This window comes from Hypanus sabinus, chromosome 3 (assembly GCF_030144855.1).
Source record: "Hypanus sabinus isolate sHypSab1 chromosome 3, sHypSab1.hap1, whole genome shotgun sequence".
NCBI lineage: Eukaryota > Metazoa > Chordata > Chondrichthyes > Myliobatiformes > Dasyatidae > Hypanus > Hypanus sabinus.
The window spans coordinates 3,484,678-3,498,989 of NC_082708.1; the positions used below are offsets into that span (position 1 = coordinate 3,484,678).

Genomic DNA, 14,312 nt, shown 5'->3' on the forward strand with positions numbered 1-14,312 from the left:
CTGTGTTTACACAGGCCCAAGTCCAAAACATTCAGGGTACTTGATGTTCTGCTAAAAGGCCTTTTGCTGTGAGCTGGAGTGTTATGCATTAATTAGAACAAACTGCCCACAAAATGGATTTGGTTATAACACTTCAGAGAAGCTTGGGTAAGTCCATGGATGGGAGGAGTATGAAGGGAGTTTGATAGGATGCAAGTAGATGGGACTAGGCAGTAGATCAGGCTAGCATGGACTTGCTGGGTTGAAGGGTCTGTGTCGCTCTATGACTTGGAAGTATTCATTTCCATTCTGCAGTGGCTATAAATCAGGAATTGTTCCAGAAGGCAGACTCCCACATTACTCAATCTAACCCTTTCCTCCTACATATTCCCCCCACCACCACCATTTTCCTTCTCATCAGTGTGCCCAAGAATCTCTTAAATGTCTCTAATGTATCTGCCTCTACCACCACCCCGACAGTGCGTTTCACGTACTCACCACTCTGTAAAGAAAAAAGCAAACTCCGACGTTCCACCCTGCTCCGCCGCCCCCCCCCCCCCCCCACAATATGTTCCTCCAAACACCTTCTTGTATTAGCTATTTCTGCCCTGGGATAAAGTATCCAGCTGTCCAGTCATATCAATTATCTTACACACCTCGATCAGGTCACCTGTCATCCTTCTTCACTCCAAACTGAAAAGCCCGAGCTTGCCCAGTCTTTCATTCAGACTATTGTTTAGTGAGTGATAAAAGACCTTTACAAATTCACAACCTGTTCCTTTCTCCATTTCCTACTGAGGCATGATTTCACAATAGAGAGACATTTTCTGTTAATTCATTACATATTCCAGGGCTTAGTGTCATTGAGGTGCTTGGTCCAGCATTCTCCCTCAAGTGAACCTTCAGTCAAGGGCATTCCATGCACCGGGGGAGTGCAGAACCCTTTATTTTCCTCTAATTACCTTAAATTTTACACCCTGGGAAATGGCTGTTCACTCGATCTATGCCTCTTATACAAAATCGCAATAGCACTTTCATGTCCAGAATCAGTTCCTGCCTAAACAAGAACCTGGATCCATTGCATTTTGCCTATCACCACGATAGGATACAACGTCACTGTTCTCTACTCAGCTTTACATCACCTGGACGATAGCAGTACCTGCCTGAGGCTGCTATTTATTGATTACAGCTCAGTGTTCAACACAACTATACACCCAGTTCTCATTGACAAGCTTCAAAACCTGGGTTCTCTTCCTCTCCTCTCTGCATCTGGGTCCTTGACTTTCTAACCGGAAGACCAGGTCAGTGTGGGTCAGAATTAACATCTGCTTGCTGACTGGTGCATATCAATGATGTGTGCTTAGCTCACTGCTCTGCTCTCTCTACACTCACAACTGTGTGGCTAGGCAGAGCTAAAATGCCATCTATGAATTTGCTAATGACACAATTATTGTTGGCAGAATTTCAGATGGTGACAAGGGGTATACAGAAGTGAGATAGATCAGCTGGTTGGGTGATGTCACAAGTAAGAGAAGATGTGCTGGTATTGGAGAGGGTCCAGAAGACGTTCATAAGAATGTTTCCAGAATGAAAGGGTTAACATGTGAGGAACGTTTGATGGCTCTGGACCTGAACCCACTGGAGTTTAGAAGAATGAGCGGGGAATCTCATGGAAACCTATCAAATGTTGAACGATCTGGATAGAGTGGGTGTCGAAATAATGTTTCCTATGGTGGGGGAGTGTATGACTGGAGGGCACGGCCTCAATTGAAAGACATCCGTTTAGATCAGAATTTTTCTGTGGAATTTATTGCCACAGACGGCTGTACCGACCAAGTCACTGGGAATATTTAAGGTGGAGGTTGATAGGCTGTTGATCAGGGCGTCTGAGGTGACGGGGAGAAGGCTGGAGAATGGGGTTGAGAGTGATGATGGTTCAGCTATGATAGTGGAGCAGACATGATGGGCCAAATGGCCTAATTCTGCTCCTATGTCTTATGGTCTAAAGTTCTCTCAATTAATTTAGTGAAAAAATCTAGAGATTGGTTGGTTGGTGAGGGAGTTGAGGGTTATGCAGAAAAAAATCCGCCATGATTGAATGGTGGAGAAAACTGAATGACCGTATCATTCGCCTTCTAAATCTTGTGGTCTATCCACAAACCTGTCCAAAACTGCCATCATAAGCACTTGCCAAAAATGGTTTTGGAAGTCTATCTCCACTTTGCTCCAAAAAAACCACCTTAGGTCTCTTAGTTCAGTCATTTAATGGGTGAACAATGAGATTGGTTCATCATTCCCCCTGGAGTTGTGGTGGGCAGCACAGTAGAGAGGCGGTCAATGTAATGAGTCACAACATCAGTGATCAGAGTTCAATTCCCACCACTGACCGTAAGGAATCTGTACATCCTTGCTTCAGAAAACTGCAGGGCATTATAGATTCAGCCAGCTCCAAGCACATCTTCAAAAGGCAATGCCTCAGAAAGGCAGCATTCAATGTTTAGAACCCCCATCGCAGAGAACATGCTCTCTTCTCTTTGCTACCATCAAGGAGGAGGTACAGAAGCCTGAAGACACACACTTAGCTGCTTTAGGAATAGTTTCTCCCCCACTACCATCAGATATCCAACTGGACAATATTAATTTCTGAATCAGATTCAGGTTTAATATCACCGGCATATGTCTTAAAAAGTTGTTACTGTAATTATAGTTTTGTTATTATTTATCGCAATGTACTGCTGCCGCAAAACAACATATTTCATGATGTGTCAGTGATATTAAAACTGATTCTGCTTCCGGTTCTTTCCATGACTGTGTGGCCTTCCGGCCGGTTCAGTCATCTCCCACATTCCAGAAGCACACATAGGGAGATGCGGACATGCTACATTTGTGACAGAAAAGTGGTGACACTTCACTGCACATCTTTGGCCTGTTTTGCTTGTTGACACAAAAGACACATGACATTGCATGGTTTGACAAATAAAACGAATGTCTTTATGTTTAGATCAAACGTACCTTGTTCTGGAGTTCATGAGGAGAGGTTACAACACTACTTATGTTCCAGAGAGTAAAGTTGGGAGAAGCAGTCAGTGTCAATTATAAACCCCATTTCCAGAAAAGTTGGGATATTTTCCAAAATGCAATAAAAACAAAAATCTGTAATATGTTAATTCACATGAACCTTTATTTAATTGACAAAAGTACACAGAAAAGACTTTCAATAGTTTTACTGACCAACTTAATTGTGTTTTGTAAATATACACAAATTTAGAATTTGACGGCTGCAACACACTGAACAAAAGTTGGGACAGAGGCATGTTTACCATTGTGTTACATCACCTTTCCTTTTAATAACACTTTTTAATCGTTTTGGAACTGAGGATACAAATCGTTGTAGATTTGCAATTGGAAATTTTGTCCACTCTTGCTTGATATAAGACTTCAGCTGCTCAACAGTCAGTGGTCTCCGTTGTCTGATTCTCCTCTTCATGATGCGCCATACATTTTCAATAGGAGATAGATCTGGACTGGCAGCAGGCCAGTCAAGCACATGCACTCTGTGTCTACAAAGCCACGCTGTTGTAGCCCGTGCAGAATGTGGTCTGGCATTGTCCTGCTGAAATAAGCATGGACGTCCCGGGAAGAGACGTCGCCTTGATGGCCACATTCGTCTTTCTAAAATCCTAATATACGCCTCAGAGTCAATGGTACCTTCACATACATGCAACTCACCCATGCCATGGGCACTGATGCACCCCCATAGCATCACAGATGCTGGCTTTTGCACCCTTCGCTGATAACAATCAGGATGGTTGTTTTCATCTTTGGCACGGAGAACTTGACGCCTATTTTTCTCCGAAAACTAGCTGAAATGTGGACTCATCTGACCACAGCACACGGTTCCACAGTCTTTTGGTCCATCTGAGATGAGCTCGGGTCCAGAGAACTCGCTGGCGTTTCTGCATAGAGTTGATGTATGGATTCCTCCTTGCGTAATACAGTTTCAAGTTGCATTTCTGGATGCAGCGACGGACTGTGTTAAGTGACAATGGTTTTCCAAAGTACTCCCGAGCCCAGGTGGCTATAATTGTCACAGTAGCATGACGGTTTCTTAGGCAGTGCCGCCTGAGGGCTTGAAGATCACGCGCATTCAACAGTGGTTTCTGACCTTGCCCTTTACGCACTGAGATGTCTCTGAATTCTCTGAATCTTTTCATAATATTATGTTCTGTAGATGTTGAAAGACCTAAATTCTCTGCAATCTTGTGTTGGGAAATGTTCCTTTTGAACTGACTAACAATTCTCTCACAAAATTTGGCACAAAGGGGTGAGCCACGACCCATCCTTGCTTGCAAAGACTGAGCCTTTGATGGACGCTACTTTTATACCCAGTCATGATACCTCACCTGCTACCAATTAGCCTGCTTAATGTGGAGTCTTCCAAACCGGTGTTACTTGAATATTCTGTGCACTTTTCAATCTTATTTTAACTCTGTCCCAACTTTTGTTGAGTGTGTTGCAGCCATCAAATTCTAAATTTGTGTATATTTACAAAATACAATTAAGTTGGTCAGTAACTAAAACTATTGAAAATCTTTTCTTTGTACTTTTGTCAGTTAAATAAAGATTCACATGAATTAACATATCACAGATTTTTGATTTTATTGCATTTTGGAAAATATCCCAACTTTTCTGGAAATGGGGTTTGTAGATAAACCAGTCAAAATCTCTTTTTTATGCATTAACCATTATCTGTGTGTTCAATATTTCTTGTAACCACATGAACTTTGGTGTTTGGTGTTCTTAATGTTCATCTTGCAGCTTTCTCCTTTATGGAATAGCTCAACCTCCTGTGTTCAGACAGCAATGCAAGTCCTGATAGTTTAATATGATTCAGAATCATAATTTCTTTAACAATTCCCAGAGCAACACGGAACAATGCAAAAACAAATACCAACAGCTGCTTAACTGGACACGATTCAATGAGAACGGCTTAACTGGAGACAGTGTGATGAGAGCTGTTACACTGGAGATGGTGTGACCAGGACAGTTTAACTGGAGACGGAGTGACGAGGGCCGTTTCACTGGAGACGGAGTGACGAGGGCCGTTTCACTGGAGACAGAGTGACGAGGGCCGTTTCACTGGAGACAGAGTGACGAGGGCCGTTTCACTGGAGACAGAGTGACGAGGGCCGTTTCACTGGAGACAGAGTGACCAGGACAGTTTCACTGGAGACGGAGTGACCAGGACAGTTTTACTGGAGACGAAGTGACGAGGGCCGTTTCACTGGAGGCAGTGTGACGAGGGCCGTTTCACTGGAGACAGAGTGACGAGGGCCGTTTCACTGGAGACGGAGTGACCAGGACAGTTTTACTGGAGACGGAGTGACGAGGGCTGTTTAACTGGAGACGGAGTGACGAGGGCCGTTTCACTGGAGACGGAGTGACCAGGACAGTTTTACTGGAGACGGAGTGACGAGGGCTGTTTAACTGGAGACGGAGTGACGAGGGCCGTTTCACTGGAGACGGAGTGACCAGGACAGTTTTACTGGAGACGGAGTGACGAGGGCTGTTTAACTGGAGACGGAGTGACGAGGGCCGTTTCACTGGAGACGGAGTGACCAGGACAGTTTTACTGGAGACGGAGTGACGAGGGCTGTTTAACTGGAGACGGAGTGACGAGGGCCGTTTCACTGGAGACGGAGTGACCAGGACAGTTTTACTGGAGACGGAGTGACGAGGGCTGTTTAACTGGAGACGGAGTGACGAGGGCCGTTTCACTGGAGACGGTGTGACGAGGGCCGTTTCACTGAAGACGGAGTGGCGAGGGCCGTTTCACTGGAGACGGTGTGGCGAGGGCCATTTCACTGGAGACGGTGTGGCGAGGGCCGTTTCACTGGAGACGGAGTGACGAGGGCCGTTTCACTGGAGACGGAGTGACCAGGACTGTTCCATGGGACACAGCGTGACACGGGCTGCTCCACTGGATGCAGCATGACCGGGTCCATTGCACTGGAGATGGTCTGTTGGGTGCACGTCCGCTGCTGACGTTCTGTTGTGGCCATTCTGCTGGAGACTGTGTGATGGAACCTCTTTCACTGGATGCTGTCTGACTGGGGCCGTTTCACGGGACACGGTGTTGCAGGGGTGTTTCAGAGGGTGCAGTGTGATGATGGTTGTTTCACTGGTCACTAGTTAACATTTTCACATTTCCTGGGTGGCGATGTAGCGATACATCTCTACACAGGTGGTGTGAGCCACCCTCCCCTCCGCAAGCCTGCTTGTCACCTTGGACAAGGTGTAGCATCTCCTTAGCCCCCGATCAGGGTCACGTGAAGCCGTAGGAGCAGGTGGTGCATATCACAAGTCCTGGTTATGTGACTACTGACACCAGGCAGACGACGGTGATGATGATCAATTAGCTGGTGAAGTGACATACCTGAAGCTAGTGCAGGTCATTAGTTACGGAATGAAAGCTTTTGCTCAGCCTCGCTTTACTACATTTCTTTGAAGTTTAATTGACTGTAGAATGCAGAAAGACCTTCATTATAATGCTGTGTTACACCACAGAGCACTTGAAGTCCCATAATCTGATTCCAGAGCCAACATCACTCAATTGCCTGCGAGACCTGATTGTGATTCCTCAAGCATTTAGCTGCCATGGGTTTGAGGTGTAATGTCCCTCTGCTTTACATTCTTATTTCAACAATATTTGATACAGTAGAGAAATCACACAAAACTTGTCATTGAACACCTGGGTTTGCAAGCTCTTCAGCTTCACTTGTGCATGCACCACCCAGATGTGTGCCTCATCTCTCCAGTCAATGTGAAATCCCTCTGTTCTCATTGGGTTTGCTGCACTGTTTTTCTGCGATGTGGCTCCAGTCTAATTCTGTTTCTCCCTTTAGATCTATGTCGGATTGATGAAGCATCGTGCCATATTGAAGAGGAGGTTCTCCGCTTTGAGGCCATCATGAGCATCCATAAGCAGATGGACGATGATGCCAATGGAAATGTCGATGTGGAGGAGAGTGATGAGGTCAGTAATGATGCGGCAGCAACTCTCAGTATCCTGACACTAAGAGCTCCTTTAGCCATTGCCCTGTTGTGTTTTACATGCTGCATCGGATCTGGACTAACTATCATTTTGTTCTCCTTTACACTTGTGTACAGAAGAATGGCAATAAACAATCTTGAATCGTGAATTGAAAGCACTGAACCACAGAATCCCGAAGGCTCAGGCTTCACTCCAATTTTGTGCTGAAGAGCCTCATTTTTAAAAATTCTCGATGGTTACCAAAAGGAAGTTGTACCTGGAGAACTTGCTTGTTGATGATGATAGCACTAGAAATGATTATTCATTACAAGCACAGGCGGCAATTTATGCTTTTACAGTCAGGAGTTTGTTCATTCTCTCCATGACTGCTTGGGTATCTTCCATGTGTCCACTCTCCTTCTACAGTTCAAAGATGAACTGTTGGCACAAAAATAATAATAATAATAAATAAACAATAAATATCGAGAACATGAGATGAAAAGTCCTTGTAAAGGAACTGTGACGTTGTGGCCATTACAGAGACTTGGATGTCCCAGAGTAGGAATGGCTGCTGTGTGTGCCGGGATTTAGATGTTTCCAAAAGGACAGAGAGAGACATAAGAGGTGGGGGAGTGGCAGAGTGTCACGGCTGCAGAAAAGGAGGAAGTCATCGAAGGATTGTCTACTGAGTCATTGTGGGTGGAAGTCAAAAACAAAGGGGGCACAGCTCTACTGGGTGTTTTTTATACACCACCCAATAGTAACAGGGACATTGAGGAGCAGATAGGTAGGCAAATTCTGGAACAATGTAGTAATAGTAGGGTTATTGTGATGGGACATTTTAATTTTCCTGAGACTGGCATCTCCTTATTGCAAGGGGTTTAGATGGCACGGAGTTTATTAGGTGCATTCAGGAAGGTTTACTGATGCAATATGTAGATAAGCCAACTAGAGGAGAGGCTGTACTTGATCTGGTATTGGGAAATGAACCTGGTCAGCTGTCAGATCTCTCGGGAGAGCATTTTGGAGGTAGTGACAACTCTCATCTCCTTCACCATAGTGCTGGAGAGGAATAGGAGCAGACAATTTGGGAAAACATTTAATTAGAGTAGGGGGAAATATGGTGCTATGAGGCAGAAACTTGGGAACATAAATTTGAGAGTAGATGTTCTCAGGGAAATGCACAGCAAAAATGTGGCAAATGTGGGAACATTTGCATTGCATTCTGCAAAGGGACGTTCCATTGAGACAGGGAAAGGATGGTAGGGTAAAAGAACCACAGAATATAAAGGATGCAGAAAACCTAGTTAAGAAGAAAAGAAAAGCTTACAAAAGGTTCAAGAAGCTAGGTACTGTTAGATCTCTAGAAAATTACAAGGATGCCGGGAAGAAGCTCAAGAATTTAATTAGGAGAGCTAGAAGGGGTCATGAGAAGGCCTTGGAAAGCAGGATTAAGGAAAATCCCAAAGCATTCTACAAGTATGTGAAGAGCAAGAGGATAAGATATGAGAGAATAGGACTAATCAAGTGTGACATTGGAAATGTGTGTATGGAACCGGAGGAGATAGCAGAGGTACTTAATGAATACTTAATGGTGGAGGCGGATACCATAGGGTCTTTTAAGAGACTCTTGGATAGGTACATGGAGCTTGGAAAAATAGAGGGCTATGCAGTGGGGAAATTCTAGGCAGTTTCAAGAGTAGGTTACATGGTTGGCATAACATTGTCGGCTGAGAGTAATGTGCTGTTGATTTCTATGTTCTAAGTGAGTCAATAGGTTATGGGAACAGATCAGTGACGGGGGAGTGAAGTTATCCCCTCTTTTTCAAGAGCCCTGAGGCTCTTGTGCCTTCCTGACGGCAGCAGCGAGAAGAGGGCACGTCCTTGGTGGTGGAGTTCCTGATGATGGATATCGCTTCTCTACGATAGCAGTCCATGTAGATTTGCTCAGTGGTGGGGAGGGCTTTACCAGTGACGGACTGGGCTGTATCCACAACGTTTTCTTGGATTTTCCATACCAGGCTCTGATGCAGCCAGTCAGTTTACTCTCTACTACACATCTATAGAAGTCTGTCAAAGTTTTAGATGTCATGCCAAATCTCCACAAACTCACCACAGTTTTGACCACCTCCTGTGGCTGGTGTGACTAATCGAGATGAATTTCTGTGAAAAGTAGCAGAACTCAATTAAACTGATGTACTAGGCACAGTTTTTGCAGATGCATCCTTGCAGTGTGTGAGCTGACTGATACGTCTGCCCAAATAACATCAGTGACAGTATTTCAGAAGTGGTGATCCTTTGACTCTGAAATGCTTCAGAACTTCCCAAGAAACAGGAAAAGTCCCTCACATGTGTTAAAATGTTGAATGTTTCAGAAGAAAAACCCAGTCTAGGCTTGTAAATGTCTCTCATATGCTGGTCAGCCTCTTGCTCCTGATTTAATTTCACCATTCTTCAGCTTTCTCTCCATTCCTCGTCCTCGCTCACTTTCTTTTTTACTATCTCTTTCTGTCACTCTCTGAATTTTTTAAAATCTCTCTGACCCTTTCATCACATTTATCACTGGCATATGTCATGAAATCTGTCTTTGTTTGCAGCTGTACATAATAAAATCTATCAATTACATATATTCTCTTTTTTTTAAGTTGCAGCTGGATGGTAGTGAAAGGAGGCGTATTCTATATGCCTGCCTCTTTTCACTACCAAATGTATATTTTTGCCACTTTTCACTACTGTATAAATAGTGCAGAAAGAGAGAGGTAGAAAACAGTGAGGTCGTGTTCGTGGGCTCATTGCCTGTCAGAATTCTGATGGTGGAGGGGAAGAAGCTGCTACTGAAACATTAAGTGTGTGTCTTCAGGTTCCCATAACACCTCAGTGATGGTAGCAGTGAGAGGAGGGTATGTCCTGTGTGATGGGTCCTCGATGATGGACACAGTGAGAGGAGGGTACGTCCTGTGTGATGGGTCCACGATGATGGACACAGTGAGAGGAGGGTATGTCCTGTGTGATGGGTCCTCGATGATGGACACAGTGAGAGGAGGGTATGTCCTGGGTGATGGGTCCTCGATGATGGACACAGTGAGAGGAGGGTATGTCCTGTGTGATGGGTCCTCGATGATGGACACAGTGAGAGGAGGGTATGTCCTGTGTGATGGGTCCTCGATGATGGACACAGTGAGAGGAGGGTATGTCCTGGGTGACGGGTCCTCGATGATGGACACAGTGAGAAGAGGGTATGTCCTGTGTGATGGGTCCTCGATGATGGACACAGTGAGAAGAGGGTATGTCCTGTGTGATTGGTCCTCGATGATGGACACAGTGAGAGGAGGGTATGTCCTGGGTGACGGGTCCTCGATGATGGACACAGTGAGAGGAGGGTATGTCCTGTTTGAGGGGTCCTCGATGATGGACACAGTGAGAGGAGGGTATGTCCTGTGTGATGGGTCCTCGATGATGGACACAGTGAGAGGAGGGTATGTCCTGGGTGACGGGTCATCGATGATGGACACAGTGAGAGGAGGGTATGTCCTGGGTGACGGGTCCTCGATGATGGACACAGTGAGAGGAGGGTATGTCCTGTGTGATGGGTCCTCGATGATGGACACAGTGAGAGGAGGGTATGTCCTGTGTGATGGGTCCTCGATGATGGACACAGTGAGAGGAGGGTATGTCCTGTGTGAGGGGTCCTCGATGATGGACACAGTGAGAGGAGGGTATGTCCTGTGTGATGGGTCCTCGATGCTGGACACAGTGAGAAGAGGGTACGTCCTGTGTGACGGGTCCTCGATGATGGACACAGTGAGAGGAGAGTATGTCCTGTGTGAGGGGTCCTCGATGATGGACACAGTGAGAGGAGGGAATGTCCTGGGTGACGGGTCCTCGATGATGGACACAGTGAGAGGAGGGTATGTCCTGTGTGAGGGGTCCTCGATGATGGACACAGTGAGAGGAGGGTATGTCCTGTGTGAGGGGTCCTCGATGATGGACACAGTGAGAGGAGGGTATGTCCTGCGTGATGGGTCCTCGATGATGGACACAGTGAGAGGAGGGTATGTCCTGGGTGACGGGACCTCGATGATGGACACAGTGAGAGGAGGGAATGTCCTGTGTGAGGGGTCCTCGATGATGGACACAGTGAGAGGAGAGTATGTCCTGTGTGATGGGTCCTCGATGATGGACACAGTGAGAGGAGGGTATGTCCTGTGTGAGGGGTCCTCGATGATGGACACAGTGAGAGGAGGGTATGTCCTGGGTGACGGGTCCTCGATGATGGACACAGTGAGAGGAGGGTATGTCCTGTGTGATGGGTCCTCGATGCTGGACACAGTGAGAGGAGGGTACGTCCTGTGTGAGGGGTCCTCGATGATGGACACAGTGAGAGGAGGGTATGTCCTGGGTGATGGGTCCTCGATGATGGACACAGTGAGAGGAGGGTATGTCCTGTGTGATGGGACCTCGATGCTGGACACAGTGAGAGGAGGGTATGTCCTGTGTGACGGGTCCTCGATGATGGACACAGTGAGAGGAGGGTATGCCCTGTGTGATGGGTCCTTGATGATGGACACAGTGAGAGGAGGGTATGTCCTGTGTGATGGGTCCTCGATGATGGACACAGTGAGAGGAGGGTATGTCCTGGGTGACGGGTCCTCGATGATGGACACAGTGAGAGGAGGGTATGTCCTGTGTGATGGGTCCTCGATGATGGACACAGTGAGAGGAGGGTATGTCCTGGGTGATGGGTCCTCGATGATGGACACAGTGAGAGGAGAGTATGTCCTGTGTGAGGGGTCCTCGATGATGGACACAGTGAGAGGAGGGTATGCCCTGTGTGATGGGTCCTCGATGATGGACACAGTGAGAGGAGGGTATGTCCTGTGTGATGGGTCCTCGATGATGGACACAGTGAGAGGAGGGTACGTCCTGTGTGATGGGTCCTCGATGATGGACACAGTGAGAGGAGGGTATATCCTGTGTGATGGGTCCTCGATGATGGACACAGTGAGAGGAGGGTATGTCCTGGGTGACAGGTCCTCGATGATGGACACAGTGAGAGGAGGGTATGTCCTGGGTGACGGGTCCTCGATGATGGACACAGTGAGAGGAGGGTATGTCCTGTGTGATGGGTCCTCGATGATGGACACAGTGAGAGGAGGGTATGTCCTGTGTGATGGGTCCTCGATGATGGACACAGTGAGAGGAGGGTATGTCCTGCGTGAGGGGTCCTCGATGATGGACACAGTGAGAGGAGGGAATGTCCTGTGTGATGGGTCCTCGATGATGGACACAGTGAGAGGAGGGTATGTCCTGTGTGATGGGTCCTCGATAATGGACACAGTGAGAGGAGAGTATGTCCTGTGTGATGGGTCCTCGATGATGGACACAGTGAGAGGAGGGTACGTCCTGTGTGATGGGTCCTCGATGATGGACACAGTGAGAGGAGGGTATGTCCTGGGTGAGGGGTCCTCGATGATGGACACAGTGAGAGGAGGGAATGTCCTGTGTGATGGGTCCTCGATGATGGACACAGTGAGAGGAGGGTATGTCCTGTGTGATGGGACCTCGATGCTGGACACAGTGAGAGGAGGGTATGTCCTGTGTGATGGGTCCTCGATGATGGACACAGTGAGAGGAAGGTATGTCCTGTGTGATGGGTCCTCGATGATGGACACAGTGAGAGGAGGGTATGTCCTGTGTGATGGGTCCTCGATGATGGACACAGTGAGAGGAGGGTATGTCCTGGGTGACGGGTCCTCGATGATGGACACAGTGAGAGGAGGGTATGTCCTGTGTGATGGGTCCTCGATGATGGACACAGTGAGAGGAGGGTATGTCCTGGGTGACGGGTCCTCGATGATGGACACAGTGAGAGGAGGGTATGTCCTGTGTGATGGGTCCTCGATGATGGACACAGTGAGAGGAGGGTATGTCCTATGTGAGGGGTCCTCGATGATGGACACAGTGAGAGAAGGGTATGTCCTGGGTCCTCGATGATGGACACAGTGAGAGGAGGGTATGTCCTGTGTGAGGGGTCCTCGATGATGGACACAGTGAGAGGAGGGTATGTCCTGTGTGAGGGGTCCTCGATGATGGACACAGTGAGAGGAGGGAATGTCCTGTGTGATGGGTCCTCGATGATGGACACAGTGAGAGGAGGGTATGTCCTGTGTGACGGGTCCTCGATGATGGACACAGTGAGAGGAGGGTATGTCCTGTGTGATGGGTCCTCGATGCTGGACACAGTGAGAGGAGGGTATGTCCTGTGTGACGGGTCCTCGATGATGGACACAGTGAGAGGAGGGAATGTCCTGTGTGATGGGTCCTCGATGATGGACACAGTGAGAGGAGGGTATGTCCTGGGTGATGGGTCCTCGATGATGGACACAGTGAGAGGAGGGTATGTCCTGTGTGACGGGTCCTCGATGATGGACACAGTGAGAGGAGGGTATGTCCTGTGTGAGGGGTCCTCGATGCTGGACACAGTGAGAGGAGGGTATGTCCTGGGTGACGGGTCCTCGATGATGGACACAGTGAGAGGAGGGTATGCCCTGTGTGACGGGTCCTCGATGATGGACACAGTGAGAGGAGGGTATGTCCTGTGTGATGGGTCCTCGATGATGGACACAGTGAGAGGAGGGAATGTCCTGTGTGATGGGTCCTCGATGATGGACACAGTGAGAGGAGGGTATGTCCTGTGTGATGGGTCCTCGATGCTGGACACAGTGAGAGGAGGGTATGTCCTGTGTGAGGGGTCCTCGATGATGGACACAGTGAGAGAAGGGTATGTCCTGTGTGAGGGGTCCTCGATGATGGACACAGTGAGAGGAGGGTATGTCCTGTGTGACGGGTCCTCGATGATGGACACAGTGAGAGGAGGGTATGTCCTGTGTGATGGGTCCTCGATGCTGGACACAGTGAGAGGAGGGTATGTCCAGGGTGACGGGACCTCGATGATGGACACAGTGAGAGGAGGGTATGTCCTGGGTGATGGGTCCTCGATGATGGACACAGTGAGAGGAGGGTATGTCCTGTGTGATGGGACCTCGATGCTGGACACAGTGAGAGGAGGGTATGTCCTGTGTGACGGGTCCTCGATGATGGACACAGTGAGAGGAGGGTATGCCCTGTGTGATGGGTCCTTGATGATGGACACAGTGAGAGGAGGGTATGTCCTGTGTGATGGGTCCTCGATGATGGACACAGTGAGAGGAGGGTATGTCCTGGGTGACGGGTCCTCGATGATGGACACAGTGAGAGGAGGGTATGTCCTGTGTGATGGGTCCTCGATGATGGACACAGT

The 14,312-nt window shown here is 47.9% G+C and overlaps 1 protein-coding gene across 2 annotated transcripts in view; it reads left to right on the forward strand.

The window, feature by feature from the left end:
* stim1b (stromal interaction molecule 1b) overlaps window positions 1-14,312 on the forward strand; it is a 198,077-nt gene that overhangs the window by 72,827 nt on the left and 110,938 nt on the right. For both annotated transcript variants that reach the window (XM_059963541.1, XM_059963542.1), the window contains exon 2: window positions 6,885-7,015. In XM_059963541.1, the coding sequence (XP_059819524.1) occupies window positions 6,885-7,015 (131 nt within the window). The remainder of the gene's footprint in view (window positions 1-6,884; window positions 7,016-14,312) is intronic.